Here is a 14,094-nt window from a genome sequence, read left to right on the forward strand (position 1 = left end):
TTTAACAATGACAGTATCTGGATAAATACTCACAGTTTGGGCTGGAGAGATGGCTTAGCGGTTAAGCGCTTGCCTGTGAAGCCTAGGGACCCCGGTTCGAGGCTTGGTTCCCCAGGTCCCACGTTAGCCAGATGCACAAGGGGGCGCACACATCTGGAGTTCGTTTGCAGAGGCTGGAAGCCCTGGCGCGCCCATTCTCTCTCTCTCCCTCTATCTGTCTTTCTCTCTGTGTCTGTCGCTCTCAAATAAATTTAAAAAAAAAAATTAAAAAAAATACAACTTGTATAGTGTAATTTCCTTCATTCCTTTTTAAAATGAGTCTATAGAAAAGCAGTCTCTGTAAACTAATACTGACAGATAGGTGATGGTGTCCATGTATATGTACAAGAAGGGAGAGAACTTTTTCAACACCTACTATGTGCCAGACACTAAACTAGGTGTTAGACACTTGGGGCTCAATTTATGTTTTATGGCATGCCACAGGACAACTGTTATCACCACATTTTAACTTTTGCTGAGCACTGTGCCAAGGTCAAACAGCCAATACAGAGTTAAGCCAAGATTCAAACACTGGTCAGTCTCCAACATGCATATTTTTTCCACTACACCAGTCCTGACTCCTGTTATTGCTGTAATGAATATTAGTCACGTTAAATAAACCCTGATATTATGATTATAAAATTCCAAACAGTTTTTCTTACAGGAAAAGAATAAATGAAGTTACTGAAAAAGCAAAACAAAACAATGCTCCCTTTCATCTCTAAGCAGGTGAACTCTTCCCTGAGCTTTTTCTGTGATCCTACTGTGTGCGACCCGCATAGCCACAGGAAATAGTATGTGATGCAGATCAATGGCTATTATTAATATACATGGAAATGGGGACTCAGAAAGATCCAGAGACTTGTCTGAGATTGCATAACTAAGAAACTGCCCACCCAAGACAGCAATCTATTTCTCCTGAATTCTTATTTTATTCTGTTAGTCTGATTCTTTGAAATCTGGAAACCAAAGAACAAAATATGTCACCTATATGCATGGCATTCCAACTAGAATCACCCTTGTTTTGCTCTCTTCCCACAGCTTCCTACCTGGACCTCCTATGACCCCATTACTATACTTATCTGGTCTATCCACATAGCTCTTTTCCATCATTACTAAGTCCATCCATGCTTGGAAGCTACTTGTGTCCCTTCACTACCATTGTGATATTCCTACCTTCTCCAAACTAGTGGCTTTTCCATTGCTCATATTCATTGTGTTTAAATTGGAAACCAGTCCTTTGTCTTCCCATGACTCTAATGAAATATCACTAAATCAATGCATATAAACTTGTTGAAAGAGATTTTTTTTCTTGAAACCCTGCAGTATCTATCATTGGGCTCTGGATATTAAAGATGTCTTAACAAAGTATGGTTAATGGGGAAAAGCATACCTACCCTAAATATAACCTTTTCAGGTTCCAAAATGACAGCTTCAAAGACACTGAACACAATGGGAAACAGGGCATGGGGGTGAGGTGTTTGAATGGCATGGGGACATGGGAACAAGGAGTGAGCCATCTGGATGGGTTTTGGTCTTGGCTAAGGCACTTTCTCTCTGGGAGGGGGAATGGGCCAGTGCTGTCCTCCTTGATGGCTGGGCTCCTGATGTGCAACAAGAGGGATCCGGCCCCTCCCTGTGTCTTTTGGCTAAGAGAGTATCTGATCCCCACAACTGTTGTATATTGCAAAGCCACTGAGGAATAAGAAGCATATGTTTTCATAAGACCATCCAAGAAAAGAAGTAGGGAAATCTACTGGGAAAAAAGAGAATACTCTATAAAAAATTTTTTATTTGTGTGTGTGTGAGAGAGAGAGAGAGAGAGAGACAGAGAGAGAGAGAAAGGGGAGGGGAGAAGGAAAGAATGGGCATGCCAGGGATTCTAGCCACTGCAAATGAAACTCCAGATGCATGTGCTGCCTTGTGTATCTGAATTTACATGTGTACTGGGGAATCAAACCTGTGTCCTTTGGTTTTGCCAGAAAGTGTCTTAACCACTAAGCCATCTCTACAGCCCCAAGAGATGAATCTTTTAAAGAGCTGGAAAAGGGTGAATAAAAGTGACTTGCAGAAGAATCAAATAGGTGATTTTAAGACTCGTCACACTTCCTTCAGTGACATCTCCAGCAATGTTAAAAGGATTAAACAAGAATATTAATGTAGACCCAAGAGAATGCCCTTGTTACATTTAGTAGAAATAAATAAAAAAGCAACAACAACAAAAGTAATACAAGGACAAAACTTTTTTTTTTTTTTTTTTTTTTCCTGTGAGACAACACTGTTAATAGCTACTCATGGATGACGATGAAGTATTTAGTTCTCCTTACAGTACCATAGTTGTGATTTGGAGATGTCCAAATGGAATTGGTAGGTGTCTGGAGTATTTTCTTCCAGTGAGGCAGTTGCAACCCAGAATGTCAGTTGACCTGCATTTCCCAGGTCACTTACAAAAAGGCACTTTTAGTGTTTAGGCACTTTAGGTGTGTTCCACATGTTTGTGGAGCCCTTTATTAGCTACAGGTGAAGTTCTACCTGCCTGGCTCATCTCCACCCTGAGAAGAATGACTAAAGTAACTGGTACATCATACAGAATGACATTCCCTGCTTACACAGACTGCTGCTACTGGCTGGGATTATGGATTCTGCCCACACATTAGTGATCACAGTGGAGTGGTAGCTTTTCATCTTCCCCACTATATAGCAAACTCCCAAAGGGTAGTGATTGGCCTGGCAAGAAAGGACTATGCAACCAATATATATTGGGAGGAGGAGAGAACAGGAAGGAAGAAGAAAATGAAGGAAGAAGAAAGGGTGGCAGTGAGGAAGGATGATTCCTGATACTAAAACTTACAGTAAGATAAAGCGGACCTTTTTTTGGGGAGGCTTATTTTCTGGATCTCACCCAGTCAAAGTGCTCCTTGTTCACACTGACCTTTATTGCCTTGATTATTCACCTCTTCACTGCATTTTCTAGCTTTCTCTGTATTCCAGACCTTCTGTTTGTTCATTCAGGTCTCAGCCCCTGCTCTATGTCCTGGGGAGTTTTGCCTTTATGGGTTATATCAGAAGAAAATGACAAACATGGACTTGACTCCTCTAGTTCCCTTCTAGAAAGGTGGTTTCTTTCGTCTGCGGAGAGTCACAGCTGGCACCAGAAAACCATTTCTATACAGCTACTCTTTTCAGTTCCACAACAGCCCCTTCATCTTGCTCCTATCAACTGAGGGAGGAAAAGAAACTGTCATATATGCTAGTGCTGTAGTGAAGCACCAGAGCGGCGAGTTTCTCAATCCTGCCAGGAGAGCTCTCAGCAGTGCTCTTTCACAACAGCTCCTTCCTCAACTTGCCTTAATTATTGTTTGAATGGGCTATTTGTCTCCTGCCAGGACTTTCAGTGACACAGGATGCATTGCCACCACTCAACAGAATGCCTATTCCAGGATGCCTGCTCAAATCATTCCTCCTTCAGCTACTTAGCTGATTTTTCCTAGTTGGAATAAATCTCTGCACTCTATGACTCCTGCCCTAAATCCACAAATCTGATGTTATACTTGTACACAGCTTTCCCATGACAAAGGTCTTATTCAATGTTAAAGAATGGATCATAATACCTTCTGTGAATAGCAGAGGTTGGCAGAGGTAGATATGCCCAATACATGAGGAGTTGAGAAGAGAGAAACAGTCACTATGTAGTTGCTAAAATGACTTGTAATCAGATGCCAGTGAAAAGATGGGTTAAAGGCTGGAAAGGTGGTTTAATAAGTTAGGTACTTGCCCACCAAGTGTAAGGACTGAGTTCAGATCCACAGACTACAAAATGCAAAATGTTCACTCATGTAAAATGCCAAGTCTGGTGGCTTGTGGCTATAATCCCAGGAACAGATAAGTAGCAAAGGATCCCTGGGATTTGCTGGTTAGCTTTTCTAGTGAATTTGGTGAAACTTTGGTTCAGTGAGAGGATCTATCTTACAAGAAAATAAGGTCATAAAGCAACTGAAGAAGACACCCAACGTTGACCACTGGCCTTCACTTGCGTGTACTCATGTGGATGGATGCCTAGACTCAACTGTGCCTGCACACATATGCTCGTGTTTACACCAATGAATGCATTTCACACAATATGCATGCAAAAAGAGGGCGGGGTTGTGCAGTCGTGCAGTCCTTAACTCAAGACAGGTTAATAACACCTCTTCTACCAGGACAATCATCTCAATCATGGCCTTTCTACCCATGGTTATCTATGCCAAGGATATTTCTGGTAATGGGGAACAATCTCTTATAGGGAAGCACTTCCCTTCCCTAAAAGGGCCATGCCAACTGGAGATGACATCACGTCACCTCAAAGCTGCTTTCTATATCAGCAGCATGGTGTTTTAAGTGTGACCTAGAACTCATACAGTCCAGCTCCTCTCCCTTTGCCAATGGATAGGCTTGGAAAGATTTCAATGACAGGAGTCTTGGCCCTGTACTCTTGGTCTGTAGGAATACATTCATTTGGGCCAAGATTCTTCCACTGGTTATAGTACCAGCTCCTAGACCCTCACTACCCCAGCACCACTCTTCAACGTCCTTAGTGAGGTATTTTAATCCTTCCTTCTTACTAAGAAAAACTACTGCTAGTGCTACCCCAGTAGTTTTGAAATAACCATAGAAATTCAACCCCATCATTCAAACTACATCTGAACTCACTAACTTACCACTTTCCTTCCCCAGGCTCTCAGAAGATTTGGAAAGGCACAATGAGGGATATCAAAGGGCAGGTATCTGTGGCTGACATGCTGGGAAAATAACAGATACCTGGGGGTCAGGAATTTGGAGCCCTTCCTCTGGGCTTCACCACTAATAATTGGGTTGTGTGAACCTTTGCCTTTTTCTCTTTGTGGGGCAAACAAGGTTTGGACTCAGTGATCTCCAAGGATGTTATTTGTCTGATAATTGACACAATTTTTATGTGTTCTGAAGTCCTTCTGATGAGACTGGGTATCATCCTGCAGCTATGCATTCCTGAGAACATATGCGAGTCAGATCAAGGGCTGCAGAACAAAATTTTAAGAGCTTCAGGGATGGAGAGATGGCTAAGGGGATAAAGAGCTTGTCAGTAAGCATGAATACCAGAGTTTGAATCCCTCAAACCCACACAAATTCTGGCTGGATATGGCAGCCTACCTGAAATCCCAGCACTTTGAAAGCAGAGGCACCCCAGGGCAAGTGGGCTAGCTAAACTAGCTGAAGTGGAGAGCCTGAGGTTCAAGTGAGAGACCTTGCCTTAGTAAATAAGTTTGAAACCAATTAATTTAGGAAGACACCTGATATCAAATGTCTGGCCTCCACACTTATGCACACACATACACATGTACCTGAACACACAATTGCCTATACAAATTTGGACACATATTCATGCCCACCACACACACTCAACAAAACAAACTGAGAGTTTCAATAAGTTCCAAAAGAATTGGTATTTCTATGATGAAATCTGTTGATCTAGCTGCATGACTGGTAGCCCTTACTTTTCCCAAAGGAGGTGCTACAGACATGTTGATTAAGATGAACTTTATTGGCTTCCCCTCTAAGTGGACAGCCATGAAGCATTCCTCAGCAGCTCAGAGCGCCATGAGTACAGAAGTTCAAGTAATCACCTGGCAAGTATGACAGACAGAACTGTGCTATTGTCCACCATTCTTGAGGTATTTCAGTTTCATACCAATTCACAGTTGTCTTCTGTTGTGTGACGATTTGTTTGGGACATATATAGAAAAAAAAAAACTTGCCCTTTGAGAATAATGATTTAAATTATCTGTAATTCTTTATTCATTTAAAATGTAAGAGTCACAGAGTAGAGAAGTGTATACTGAAGCACTGTCTCATCCAGAGACAGACTGATGCATTCATGACCTCACAGTGAATACTGATAACCCGAAAGAGGAGAGCCCTCAGTGGAATGGGTGCAGGGAAGAGAGAACACAAGAGTATATCTCAGTGGGAATATGACCAATATGCAATATGTTCATACAATAAAACTCTCAATAAGAGAGATAAAACACAAAAATGTAAAGTGACAGATTGGGAGTGGAAAGGAAGGGAGAGGAAAGAAGGAGAGAAGGGAAAAAAGAAAGAGTGAGCAAGAGAGAGAGGGAGAAATCTCAGATGAGAAGTAAATTCAGCCAGTTCTTTTTAAAAAATCACTTAAATAATGTCCACCTGGTATTGCCTGCTTTGGTCCAAAATGTCATCCTTCTTTACTCCCCTAATTCTTTATCTGTTTTTCCCTGCCCCTTCTTTACCTCTTCCCTCTCATTCATTTAAAGCCACAAAGTGAATATTTCTCTACAACCTTCCAGAGTTTTCTCTTTGCATGCAGGAGAGCTGATTCAGCTTGAACCCAGTAACCGCCAGCTTTGTCAGGATGACACAGGGCCTGATGGGGCTCACCCTAGGCATACAGCTTTCCCAGACAGCAAATAAACAGGCCCTGGCCTGAGTGACCACAGTGCTGGCACAAAGCCACTCACAAACATTTGGAGCATGCACTCTCATGATGAGAAAAGAACAGGCCTTTTAAATCTGCCAATTTTGTCTAAGGATTTAGAGTTATCTAGAACTGAGGGTGCCATGGCCTCTGAAAAACCTTCATGAGGTTCAGTAGTCACCAATTTCCCTTGGTCCTGACATACTCATCAGGTTTCTCCCAAGTCTAAAGAAATCACTCTGACTGTTATTCATGTCATTTAATTCTGCCTCTAACTGTTCCTTTGAATTTTTGAATCCAAACCTTCTATGCATTAGTGGGGTGATACTAAATACATCCTTTCATATTTCTGAATTCTGTACTTCCTTAATCATAGCAGTACTGGAGGTACCCACCTTCCTGACACTTCGAAGGTGCTGAATAAAATCTTTCTGCATGAATGAGTAAATGAACAAATGAATGGTTATACAAATGGTTGAATATTTTTCAGATATGACCATTCATTCTCATATACACTCTGCTCTGGGAAATGAGCACCTACTCAAATTCTAGCTCAACAGAACAAATTTTTACAATTCTTCACAAAAGACCTGCATTTGCACTTTGCCTAATGGCTTTCTTGGTCTGTGTACCCTAAGTCATGGCATTCTCTGAAATTTCTCTATTTCCCATTAATCAAATACAAATGCTAGCTCCTTCCTGTCTTGTCATACTTGTCAGGTTCTGGCAAGGCCTAAAAATGAGCAAAAGTGACAGTGCATGATCACCTGGAAGCGTTTGACCACACACCAAGGAGTAAACTGTGCAAGTCTCAGCAACAAAGTGAGAGTCCAAGGGCCTGCTCTGTGCCAGTGGGCTGAGTTGACGTACTTTCTGACTTGCTGCCAGGCATGACATTCTCCTGACAGCAACGTCATGCCTTTGCACATAGGTACTTTGCCTGTTCACAGGAGGCCCTTGATCTTTTGAGAGAGAGAGATAGAGAAGTGTCAGCAAAAAAAACCTGCAGCGTTGGCAAGTACGCTCAAGTCATCCGTAAGTCCAGGGTCCTGTGTGTTGGACAGACTGGAAAAGTTCCATGCGCATCTGGGAAAAATAGGAAAGTGCTTCTCTGGAGACTGCTTCTTTGACTTGAAACTAGTTCCTTCAGGACTCACCTCAAATGAGGTCACCTTTGAGCTCTGGGTTGCCCATCGGGATTGCTGGCTGTACTCAACAGCTAGGGATGAAGCACTGGGGCCCGTGGACAGAAACCCTCCTGCTTTCTGATTCCCAATAGTGTAAATATAAAAAAAAAAAAAAGCCAGTCCCTATTTTATGCAGTATCCTTCCTTCTCCCCCAGCCCAAATTGTCAATGCCTCAAGTATATCTATTGTTTACAAAATAAATCTTATTGTTTACACTCAGTATGTTGGGATGAGATACATATGCACAGGGAGAAGGCTACCATAGTGAGACACTAAGAAACATCCATTGTCTCACAGTTACCTCTTTGGTTGTGGCAGGGAAAGCTAGCACCTGCTCTTTTAGATGGATTCTAAATACAATACATTTCTATGACCTGCAGTCCCTATATTGCACACTAATTCTCAAGAATTGTATTGTTAGGCCTCCCACTTTTCTGTTGTTAGAGACCTCGCTTGCAACCCTCCTCCCAAAGACTCCACGATATACTCAAGGTTCGAATCATTTTTCTTCTTTGATCACATATGGCTGTCTCTGAACACCACACACTCTCCTTTAGACAAAAAATGACTAATACACTACTGGACAGTGATGAAATGACACTTTATATGCCCCTTTTCAGACCTCAGCAAACTCAAAAATAGGCACCATTTTACAGATGTAGAAATAGCTTCTAAGGGGTCACAAAGTGAGGAAAATTCAGACTTGAGATCTAAACTTTGATGACACAAAATTATCCAGCATTGTCTCTGACTCAACTTGCTGTATTCTGCACCACTTTGTCCAAATGGAAGCTAAACACCCATGTGTCCATTGAGTACTTGCAGGATGGCTAGTACAATTAAGGATATGGATTTTATATTTAGTGCATGTGTGTGTTTGCATGTTTGTATGTATGATATATGTATGTTTGTATGTGCATGCATACATATATAATTTGTGATTACTAGGGTTGAACCTAAAGCCTGTACTTCCTAGGCAAGTACACTGTGATTGATCTATATCCCTATTCCTTTTAAAATTTTGAGACAGGATATCACTAACTTGCCTCTGCTGGCTTTGAACTACTTCTGTAGCTCTTGCTGGCCTTTAACTTACTTTCTAGCCCAGGTAAGTTTTAAATTTGCAATATTTCTGCCTCAGCCTCCTGAGTACTTGAAATTGCAAGCTTGACTAACCAGGTATTTCTAATTTTATTTAATTTTAACTGAGCTCAATTTAAGTAGTAATATGTGGCTAGAGCCCACTGGGCTAGATGGCACTGCTTTAACCCACAGAACTGAAGACGGTCAGTCTTAGGGCATGTTACCCAATCTAAACTCTGAGTTATTTGAGAAGACAGAACTGAATGGCCAGTGGTAAACATTCAGAACTAGTTTTTCAATGGACTATTTATATGGTCCCATTGATTACCCAAATAATAAACTTGCCTTGGCCATGAAGCTGTTGCATGAAGTAGAACTACCTATGGGCTCAGGAGTCTTAGCTATACAATGAGGACATCACAATCAACTCTCTACTGGACACCTTCTGCCCAGGAGCATCTTACCTGTGTGGAGAGTCGGGTTCAAAACAAGTCTTAGTGACATCAGTGATATCCGGGTCACAGCACTCTCCGCCGTCATAGTTGAACTTTTCGTAGTTGCAGTCCATGTCGCACACACCATTCTGCTGCTTCTTCATGAAAGCAGGGTAGCGCAGGTTGCGGCAGTCTCCACCATCATGACCAGTCAGTGTGTGGTTGCACTCGGGGTCACAGATTTCATCCCCAATTTTGCTAATGTCACAGTTGGCCAGGATGAGGCGGTGGCGCAGGGAGGAGTTATTAACCTCCAACACCTCCAGTTCCCAAGAAATGTTGTAGTTTCTGAAGGCCTCAAGCAGCTGTTCATGCTGGAAGTTGATCTGTTGGAGGCTTACTGTTGGAGTCTCATGGTCATCATCATAGAGGTTGACCACCCGATAGCGTACTACCTTGGGCCGGCGGAAATTCAGAAGCTCATTGTAGCTGGTGATGACCTCTGTGTTGTCACACATTGTCTGCCCACAGAGAGGAGGTTCTAAATTTGTGTCCAGCAAGAAAGTGTGGGCATTGCTGAGTTCGACCTTGGGGCTGTTGCCATCCTTCATGGGAGACCAAGTGCGCTTCACATTATCCCAGTTCTCCTGAAGGAGGAGCTGAGGTAGAGGGCTGTGCAGGCCATGGGTTTCCATGTCAGAAAGTATCTCCTGCTGTGTTCTTGCCACCTTCCACAGACTGAAGTGCTCAATGTAGCCCCGGTAGTTATGATTTAGAGCACTGCCCCCCAACATGAGTACTTTGCACTTCTGAGTCAGTGGGCTGAATAGTCCACCCATTTGCTCCCCAGAGGTTGCCACCTGTGCACCATTCACATACAGTTTCATTACCCGTCCATCATAGGTGGCAGCTAGGTATACCCACTGGCCTGGGAGGTAGCTGCGATGGGCATCAATGGTGGTCACTTGCCGGGCCCGGTCTGTCTTCAAGGAGAAAAAGTAGCGTGGGTCTCTGTTGCCTTGATCACTGACGGTGTGAATGCCCACGACCCATCCTCGGTCGTGTGAGGTATAAGAACATTTGTCATACAGCCCTATGTTACCCCAAAAGAGAAAGATGAATACATAAAGCATGGAAGTTGGGGAGTAAGTTATTTCTCTCTGACAAAATATATATCAGGATATCCTAGACTAGCAGTTTTCAAACAGTCCTATAGTCTCTTGGAACTTAGTAACAGTGCCTCTGGGTCCACCCCAAGAGCAAGGTGAAGGCCAAAGGAGCTAACAGGGCATATAAGTTGGGTTTGGAGACATTACAACTTGAATTTAGGTGTTTTACTTTATTAGTTTTGAAAATGGAGAAAGACAAGCATTTAACTGCTGATCTGGAAAGATTTGTGAAGGTCATTACTTCTGACTTCTTCACTTGACAAGTGAGGGACACAGAGAACAAAAGTCACTTGTTAGTTTATACAGAATCACTTTCAGATCATTTGAGATCCAATTCAGCTGGGTTTTCTCTAAGACTAAACTATATATGACCTGAATATGCATTAGGTATGTATGTATGTATGTAGTATGTGTCTTGATTATCTATCATCTATCTATCTATCTATCTATCTATCTATCTATCACCATCATCTATCAATCATCTATCTATTACCTCAATATAAAATAATGTTGGGTATGCCTACAAAATACTAGTTCTGAACAAACTCTATCAAGCCTCTATGGCAGGCTAGGTATCATGCTAAGGATTATATGTGGATTAGTTCACTCAATGCATATTATCTTCCTCAAAACAGTACTAATAAGTTTCTCATTTAGGGGGTAATGGATATGGAATTTGAAAAAGAATAGGAGACAGATTCAAGGCCAGCTGGTTGGCTGGTGAATTTTGGCTCTGGAATTCACTTTCCTATGTGACAATTCCTTGACACTTCACATGCCATCACTAAGACCACCAGTGGTTTAGATCACACCATCTACCAGGGCAAGGCATCACAAGTTTAGTTAGGCATTTGAAGAAGTTCCAATCCAGGGATTTCAAGAGATGCTCTGGGAATTGCAGAAAGTAGCTTAGCAGATTGTCTGGACATGATTATCATTATAATCACCGATCACTTGTCCCCTAGCTTTTCTGGAATATACCGCATGTCCTTGGCATAGATAAAACTGCTGGGCTGAGTAGAGGATTTTCTAATTGGGTGTATTTTAAGGGTCAGATGCTGTACAAAGCCAGGTGGGAGGAGAAAGAAAGGGAGATGAAAATGAATAAAAGATGTTCATTTAGAAGGACAGTCCCTACTCTTACTGGAGAATTGTTGCGGTCACAGTAACTCTGAGTGTTCATCTGCCATTAATGATCATCTGATGAGTATGGGCAGTGTCCAGTAAAATCAATAGAGGAGGCACACACAGTTTTTCCTCCATAGTGGGCAATGAGACCTTAGAATCTGTGTAAATCTACCTATTAGCATCTGATGTGGAGAGCACTTTGACAGAGAACCTAAACCCATCTATATCTCTCTTCACATTCCCTGTATAACCATATTTAAGGCAATGGCCAGACTCTCCTAACATAGTCATCCTGATCCTAAAGTCTAAGTGTTCTTGATGGAGTAGCGACTGCCCCTTCTGGGTCTTGCTTTCATGAGGTTCCCCATCACATATTCACTTTATGTCTGGTTTTCTTTATTATAGGATCCCAGTGGCAACACAAACCAGGTACCTTTTTCAAGCTCTCCCTAAAGCCCTATAAGGAGGGATATTGTTTCCTCAGAATTTATTTTACTTTTAGGAAATTAGACATAGGCTCTCTGGTTCTGGAGTTGCCTGTATCCTCTCTATTGTCCCTTCTTTACTGTACTAGGTGGTTCTGGAGGTTCATAACCATGTCTTATAATCTCTGTAACCTGTCCAGGACACAGCTACAGTAGATCCTCAGTATGTGTCTCATGAATGAGCATAGGCATGTGTAATTCTAAAAAGAGTGAGAAAAGAAATAAGGCAGAGGCTTTTAAGGACAAGCAGACTAAAGATACCCATTTTTGTCTGAGGTCAAATGTGTTCATGATAGAAGAAAAAAGCAGGGTATTTGGACCCAGGGTAATCTTCCTTGATTGCAGATCACAGAAATTATTAGCCACATGCCTGGGAAAATAACTCCACCTTTGTGGAGCTGGATTCCCTCATCCATATTTCACTTAAATGTTTCATCATCCTTAAAAATCATAATGTATATAACATCCTTGGCATAACTGAGCTATCCAAGTAGTCCATTTTTTAAGATAGAGGGTCTAGGAATAAATTAAAGATGATAAAGTGCCGGGCGTGGTGGCGCATGCCTTTAATCCCAGCACTTGGGAGGCAGAGGTAGGAGGATCACCATGAGTTCAAGACCACCCTGGGACTCCATAGTGAATTCCAGATCAGCCTGGGCTAAAGTGAGACCCTACCTCGAAAAACCAAAAAAAGAAAAAAAAAAAGATGATAAAGTAAGAAATAACTAGGGAACAAGCAAAATACAGACTGAGGAGGGCCTCCTGTTGCATGGAGAAGGGAAAAGATGGTACCAATACATGATGCATCCATACAAAATATGTTGTATTGTTTATTATTAAATAAACAATAAAAAATACAGAGTCAAGTTACCTTAAAAACTTCTTGCCTGGTATGTTAAGAACCAAGTTGAAAGAGAGAGAGAGAGGAAAAATAAAAAGTTCTTACCAATCCACTGACAAACCTATTTAGAAATCTTAAATCTCCACTAGTTTAGACAACAGTCAGAGGCTGAATATTAAAAGCTAGATCCCAACTGACTTTCTCCATAGATAAAGATATAACTCCAGATTTGGAATGAATTGCCCCAGATCTCATTTTCTAATCTGAAACAGGAGTCAATATCTCCTCCTTCCCTTCGCATTCCTGTCCTCTTCCTCTTCCTCCTCTGCTTTCTCCTCTCTCTCCTCCTCCTCTTCCTCCATCTCCTCTTTATTTTGCCAGGGGCTCCCAGTTCCTGGTTTTCATGTTTCCTTTGGAAGGTAGCTTGCCTCGTTAGCAAGGTAAAATGTTTATACATCTGTAGGGTGCCCCCAGTTCATAACCTTTCTGGGGCCTGGGACCTCTTCTGTTTGCAAATGAATGAAAAGAAAGAAGGAGAGAGATCTTATGGAGCTCAGGAGTAAGAGGTGGCTCAGTCTCAAGAGACATGGTTGTTCAGTGATTCCAAGAGGAAACACATGAAGGGAAATAAGAACCTTCAAGCAGTGCTACAGAAGCTCTGAGGGAAATATTTACTTGGAGTGTAAGTGGCGACAGGAAATCACTCAGCTTCCACAGAGATAGAGGTGTATAATGGTGATGGGGGTCCATTTCTGTATGAAAATAATTCAACGGGAGTCACATTCCAATAAACTGAATGGGCAGCACTCTTGAACTGCCAGTCCAGAACCAGGACTTGGCGCCAGAGATCTGGGCTTAGCATGCCAGGTAACCTTGTCTGAGACAAGTCACACCACCTTCTTTATTCTGTTGGGCCTCATTTCCCTTTTCTGTTGAAGGAGGGGGTGAGATGAAATGATCTGCTGCCTGATGTTAAGAGCCCTTTTGTTCACTATTAGAATGGTTCCTTGTATGTAGATCGTGTTCAAAAGTATGTGTTGATTTGAACTGGATGCCTTACGCCATTCCCAATTCTTGCATGCTTAGGTTTGCTCTCTTCTCCATCTCTCCATGTAGGACAGAGAATACTATTATGTAGGACAGGATGTAAGAGTATCCCCACACCTCCACTCTGTCCTCCCCCACAATTATTCAGTAAGATACAGATAGAATTTTTTTTTAAAAAATGGTGAAAATCAGTCTGAAATCAACACCATCT

General features: G+C 42.0%; 1 protein-coding gene across 3 annotated transcripts in view; it reads right to left on the reverse strand.

The window, feature by feature from the left end:
• The window catches only part of Pappa (pappalysin 1), a 250,351-nt gene that overhangs the window by 205,725 nt on the left and 30,532 nt on the right, over positions 1 to 14,094 (reverse strand). For 2 of the 3 annotated variants that reach the window (XM_004662682.2, XR_006637197.1), the window contains exon 2: positions 9,244 to 10,306. In XM_004662682.2, coding sequence (XP_004662739.2) covers positions 9,244 to 10,306 — 1,063 coding nt within the window. The remainder of the gene's footprint in view (positions 1 to 9,243; positions 10,307 to 14,094) is intronic. The other variant, XM_045150186.1, reaches the window with a different exon arrangement.

The sequence above is a fragment of the Jaculus jaculus genome, chromosome 1 (assembly GCF_020740685.1).
Source record: "Jaculus jaculus isolate mJacJac1 chromosome 1, mJacJac1.mat.Y.cur, whole genome shotgun sequence".
Lineage (NCBI taxonomy): Eukaryota > Metazoa > Chordata > Mammalia > Rodentia > Dipodidae > Jaculus > Jaculus jaculus.